Source organism: Mesitornis unicolor, unplaced genomic scaffold, assembly GCF_000695765.1.
Source record: "Mesitornis unicolor isolate BGI_N332 unplaced genomic scaffold, ASM69576v1 scaffold4753, whole genome shotgun sequence".
NCBI classification, from domain to species: Eukaryota; Metazoa; Chordata; class Aves; order Mesitornithiformes; family Mesitornithidae; genus Mesitornis; species Mesitornis unicolor.
The window spans coordinates 1-6,078 of NW_010173816.1; the positions used below are offsets into that span (position 1 = coordinate 1).

A 6,078-nucleotide genomic window follows, 5' to 3' on the forward strand; every position below is an offset into this window, starting at 1 on the left:
GAAGAAGAAGAAGAAGAAGAAGAAATAATAAAGCATTGTGTCCTCTGCAGGCTGCGAATCTGCTGGCTTTGTCCAACAGATCGTACCCACAGCCACATTGGTGCCTGTTGGCTATAGCACCATCACCTACTCCACTCCAGGCATCTTCTCCTGTGCAATGAGAAACAACAAAGTAAACTCTGCAGCATGGAAAGCTGTCCTGATGGGAACAGGCATTGCATTAATATTTAATTCGGTGTAATCTAGCTCTCAAAAACAGCTCAGGAGCTGCTTCAGCTCCAAGCCCATGCCCAGTGCTTGCAGGGGAATTTGCACAGAATTTGAAATTGCGGACTGATCTATATTCTGACCAGGTGACATGGTAATGCATCTCATTAATTAATCAAGCACACAGAGCTGTATTTCCTCCCATTCCCTTGAATTAATCGAGCGTTGAACACTTCCAGGGGTCACTTGGATGTTGAGTTGTCATTCAAAGTGTCTCTCCAATGCTGTGCCCCAGCTGGGGGTCTCTGCAGAGCGGATGGGTACTGCTCACGTGTGACCAGGTGGCATTTCGGGAGGGAATTTCCCTGTGTCACAAGCTGGTCAAACAGATAAGATTCGGTCCTGCCTCTCCCTGCTGCTGTACGGGCTTACGTGGTGGTGAGACCAGGAATGAGGAGTTGGGCCAGGCTGATGTAGGCATGAGAAGGGTCTCATCTGAAACCTGCCCCTTCTTTGCTCTTTTAGGTGGGTCCCATTGATGCCAAACCATTTCTGGACTGTGATTCAGCCCACAGCAGAGCCAGTTTTCCTCCGTGCATCAGTCTCCTGCCTTCAGAAATCCCTTTGCATGCTCCAGGCAGTTTGGGTGTCTTCAACAGGGAGCTGGGCTTCAAGGGAGCTTGACTGCCACCGTGATGGCAAAAAAACAAGCTGGAAATGTGGCTTTGTCAGAACTATAATCCAGGTAGGTACTAATTCCTTGCCTGTACAAAATCATCCTTTTTCTGTCCTTGCATCTGCCTCTTGCTGGTCCTTCTGCAGATCCCATCCCTGTAGGACCTGAGTCCTTCACAGCCTTCAGGGTTGAGGTGTGAGCAGAAGGGGCAGATTGGGAAAAAGGCTTTTTTGCCTACATGCTAACGTTTGAGCTTTGGCTGACACATCCCAAACTGTAATCATGACCTTCCTCTTGCTGCCACTCGCAGCCACCTTGGCCACCTAATTCCATTGGCACGTTTTGCTCCTCAAATCCCCTGGCCATCTCCGGCTTATGGGCAAACACGCATTGGCATGATGCTGCGGTGCTGGGGAATGGATGAGTTTGGGGATCCTTGCCTTGGCATGGGGCAAGATGATCTTTCTCACCTTGATCTCTCCCCTGGTCCTTCTCTCTGCCAACCCAACTGTGTAGCTGTGCCAGGAGACAGCTGCATTTCCCTTCTCCAAGACCTCTCCTGGTGCCCCCTGCCTGGCTGGGAGTGAGGAGGTGGGACCCCAGCACTTCACCCCCAAGGCAGAGCCCTCCTCACCATGAGACCTCTCAGCATGTCCTGAGGGAAAGCCATGAACTTCACCAAACTACCCTCATGCTGTGCCCTCCAAAGCCACGTCCTACCATTTCCCAGACCTGCTAAGTAATAACATTGGCATATATTTTTGCTGTTCCTTGTCTCTCCTTAGCGTCCACATCTAAGGCATGTCCCCAAAGGCCCAGGGAAAGCAAAAATGTTGAAGAAAATCCAGATATGCCTCTGTTTTTTCTTTGTCTCGGGCATTTTGTACGAGATCTCCCTGTTGTCCGGCTGCTTCTTCTCCTACGTGCCGATGTCCAAGCACTTCCTGACACCAGAGCAGGTCCTGAACCTCGGCAAAAGCATCATCTTTCTGGAGACAACGGAGCGTCTGGAGCCCCCACCGCTGGTGTCCTGCTCTGTGGAGTCTGCTGCCAGGATTTACCAGGATCGGCCCATCATCCTCTTCATGAAGGGACTTACGAATGACACAGCATTGGACCTGAACTCCAGCTATGCAGCCTTCAGGCTTTTGTCTTCTATGAAGAATGTCTTCATATTCCCTCTTCAGATGGAAACTATCTTCCAGGAGACCCCTCTGCTCCAATGGTACAACCAGGTGAGAGTCAGAATAAGGGGAAAATAGGAAAGTAATTATAAATAGGGGAGCAAGAAAGGTCTTCAGTAGGCTTAAAATGAATGAAGGAAAAGAGGACTGGCTATGTAAAATTAGTCCCTTTCATTTTCTTGGTTCAGAATAGATTCATCCTTACCATGTTTTGTAGTGTATTTGTCTATCTGTTTATTGAACATACTATCAGCATTTTCCCCCCTATCTGGAGAATCAGATATTTTGGCAAATGAAACATCGATAAAAATAGATTGCATCCGTGTTTTGATAAAACAATGCTTAATAATCTTTCTCAACAGAAGCTGGTTGAACAAAATGTGCTGCCCAAGTCATCCAGGTGCTTGTTAATGCTGTCACACACTGCCAGAGCCCATGGTATATAAGATGCAGGAGAGATTTCAGTTTTTGCAATAGCAATATGCAAAACCAAAGTGAGAACCTGCAAAGATGATCCTGGAAAGAAGTTCTTGGCAAACCACTTGCAAGTGGCTTTTGTCACATTTTGTTTGACCATATCTCTGTGCAGGACAGGCGTATTTCCTCCAAACACTTCCGTCTGAGGAAAAAAATTACTCCAAATACCAACAATGCCAATAAAAACCCTCCAGCCTGTTTCAAATTGCTGGGAGTGATCAGGGAGTGTGCGAAGTGGGCTGTGTCCCATTGCAATAGCAGGCAGTGATTAATGAGATCATTGATTTAATGTTGTGGGGGCCATCCAACCACCCGTGAAATGTTCCTGCAGTCATTTATATTAACAAAGCATTGCTCTGCACTGCCCCCTTATCTTATTCCAATAAAATTCAATAGCTGGAGGAAGAAAAGGCGGTCAGTAATATTTGCAGGCATGCAGGCATAGTTTTATGGTGCTATTTGCAGCCTAATAAATGGATCCAGTCTGTCCTCTGCCGCTGGCATCACTATCTCGCCTTTCCAACTCTACAGGTAGTCCCAGAGCAGGAGAAGAACTGGGTCCACGTCAGCTCTGACGCCAGCAGACTGGCACTCATTTGGAAGTATGGAGGCATCTACATGGACACAGATGTCATCTCCATCAGGCCCATCCCTGAGGAAAGCTTCCTGGCGGCGCAGAAGTCACGGTTCTCCAGCAACGGGATCTTTGGCTTCCCCGCTCACCACAGATTTATTTGGGACTGCATGGAGAACTTTGTTCTCAAGTACAATGGGAACATCTGGGGGAACCAGGGGCCCTTTTTAATGACAAGGATGCTCAAAACCATCTGCAACCTTATGGATTTCAAAGGCATCGAGGACCACAGGTGCCAGAACATCTCCTTCCTCAATCCCCAGCGTTTCTACCCCATCCCTTACCCAGCCTGGGGCCGGTACTACCAGGTGTGGGATAAAAGCCCCAATTTCAATCACTCCTATGCGTTGCACTTGTGGAACTTCATGAACCACAACCGGAAAACTGTGGTGGCAGGCAGCAACACATTGGCAGAAAATCTGTACAAAGCCTACTGCCCTACCACGTATGAGGTCCTGATCCAAAACGCCAAGCTGAAGGATTTCACACGCTCCAAGGATGTTGCATGACATGACGTAGGGAGGAGAGGGTCATCCTTCCAGCCTTTCCCTGTCCTGTGGCCAAAACGCAGTCACCGTTGGTGTCAGTAGCTGGTTTTGTAGGAGACAGACAGACCTTTTCATAACCACCATCCCCACTCTCTTGGGACCCTAAGGACCGCATGCAGAATGGTGCTGGTCATCCGTCAGACATAGCCTCCAGTGACACCTTTGCCTCAGTTCTCTTTCCTTGTAGATGCTCATGAACCAAACCTTCCTGAACTGAAGGGACTTACGGGCCTTACGGGCCTTACTGGTGAGCTTTTCCAGGGGAAAAGTTCCTAAAGAGATGCATGGCCTCCCAGGAGGAACACTACCTGTGTCAGAGATGCTGCAGGCACAACAGGCTTTGGACTGGGCTGAGGCCTCTGAGGCAAGAATAATGCAAATGTGTAGCAGAGGATGGTTGTCAGTAATTGCTAATGAAGAGAAGCCCAAACTACCATCTTTTCATTAATCTGTGTTTTTCTCGCATGGACTTTACGCCCTACGTTTTTGAGAGGGACCTTACCAGTGCAAGTGAAAATAAAATGGTTGATAAACCACCACTCTGAGCTTGCTTTCCCCTGCATACCCCTGATAAACGAGTACCGTTTCCCAAATGTTTGTGCCATCCATTTTTGCCTTTTTATCCCTGGTTTGGGTTCCATGTTTTGTTTTTTGCTCTTCCTCCCTCTTACTGGCACCCTGCTCACCCTAAAGGTGCCAGTTCCTGCCTCCCTTCACCCTCTCTGAACTCTCTCCATGCTACTCCATTTTTGGGACCACCCATGCATTATCCAGAGTGGGACAGAGCAAGAAAAAAATTCCTCGTTTAACCCAAACAGAGCACCCTGAGACTTTTTTTTTCTGCTGTAGAGCAACGCATCCCATTGCATTTCCTTTTTTCCCAGAGTAATGCCAATCCACCCAACCCCCCTGAAAAGCAGCCCCGCTTGCAATTCTTTCCTGAGTCTGTCTGCACAGCTGTTTTTAACTGGGGAGCAGAAAGGCGGGGGTGGATTGCTGGCCCCCGTCATCGCATGTTTGCCATCTGCACAATGCTATCTTCTGCAAACATAGCAGACAAGGAACACACTTGCGAGCGGCAGCTTGGTTCCTGCAGCTAGAAATTGCAGCAGGATTAATCAGGAAAAGAAAACCCTCTGCTTCCAGAGTTTTATGTGTGCTTCGTGTTCTTTGTGCTGTCTTTGGACACTGGGCTCGAGTCTCCTTCCAGTCCTGTATCCACCCCAGTAGCTTCTAAAGGCAGTTGAGCTGCACCAGTGTAAGGTGCCGAGTGGGTTGTCAGAGCAGCACCATGGCATGGGGGAACATTTTGCTCTTCCCTTTCTGCGGGTGATGCTCTGGCAGCTCAGCCTGGGGCCAGAAATTTCACACCTTGGTGCCACCCGCAGTGGTTTAGCTCTGCTCCTTGCTCTGTCCCAGCAGATTTTGCTTGCCTGTGGTATTTAGAGCTGCTTTTCCTCCCTGACTTTGCCTTTTCAGGTCTGAGGAGATGCAGGGTTAACAGCCCAGACAGTCCTTCCCATTTTCCCCTCCCAGCTGCCTCTCACCGCCTACCATCATTGCTCTGCTCCTGTCCTCCACTTCAGTAACTCGCCCTGATTCTGGCAACAAGTGAGTATTTACCTTTTTCTGTCCTGTATCTCACCTCTCTGGGTGATGGCTGTGTCCGTGGAAGGGGGAGTTGGGAATGGGGAATGGGAAGAGACTTGACCCACTCGAGCTCCCGTGGCAGATGAGCTCATGTGAGAAGCATTTCCGAGGCTCGGCTGTGTCCCATAGCAGCTCCTCTGCGGATGAGGTCCAACCCCACCTCGCTTCTCTCTCTCCTGCCCTGTTTTTTGCTGTCAGGATGTTGTCTGAAAAGCGGCTTCATTGTCTGGTGTGTAATGAACCCATTCTCACCCATTCAGGAGAGATGTTGCCTTTTGTTCAGGCCTGGGTGTTTGGTGGATTTCCACAAATTGAGCACCCCCAAATGCTGTTTTTGTAATATTTATACACAAAGTTTATAAGATTCAACAGTCCTAGTTACAGTGATTGGTTAGCAATTTACATATGATTTTTATCTGCTGATTCAGTCCCAGATTGAACTGTGCCTGTACAGTGATGGTCTTTAACTAGACAGGGGTCTTTTTGACCTGTGGGTGGATATTTTAGTATTATAGTGAAGTCAGTTTGCCTAAGGATACCTGATTTTCTACTTCCTATGCCAAGTCTGTGATTAAATCAGGGACAATTTCATTAGGTCCATTATTTCCAGAAACAAGACATTGCTCATGTCCATGTATCCATGTTCTAGGGATATTTAGCCCACAGACTCTTCTGAACCAAACTGATCCGGTTTTCAGTCTT

General features: G+C 48.3%; 1 protein-coding gene across 1 annotated transcript; it reads left to right on the forward strand.

The window, feature by feature from the left end:
• Positions 1 to 835: 835 nt before the first annotated feature.
• On the forward strand, positions 836 to 3,687 carry A4GNT (alpha-1,4-N-acetylglucosaminyltransferase). The gene is made up of 3 exons (XM_010180836.1): positions 836 to 952; positions 1,669 to 2,118; positions 3,076 to 3,687. The coding sequence occupies exons 1-3, from the start codon at positions 836 to 838 to the stop codon at positions 3,685 to 3,687; spliced, it is 1,179 nt and encodes a 392-aa protein (XP_010179138.1).
• The last annotated feature ends 2,391 nt before the right edge of the window (positions 3,688 to 6,078 follow it).

Excerpts from the sequence above, each read along its gene's own strand:
- A4GNT (XM_010180836.1), top strand. The coding sequence starts at position 836 with ATGCTCCAGGCAGTTTGGGTGTCTTCAACAGGGAGCTGGGCTTCAAGG. Across the intron at positions 953-1,668 it reads TTGTCAGAACTATAATCCAG|CGTCCACATCTAAGGCATGT; the intron begins GTAGGTACTAAT and ends GTCTCTCCTTAG. Across the intron at positions 2,119-3,075 it reads TGCTCCAATGGTACAACCAG|GTAGTCCCAGAGCAGGAGAA; the intron begins GTGAGAGTCAGA and ends CCAACTCTACAG.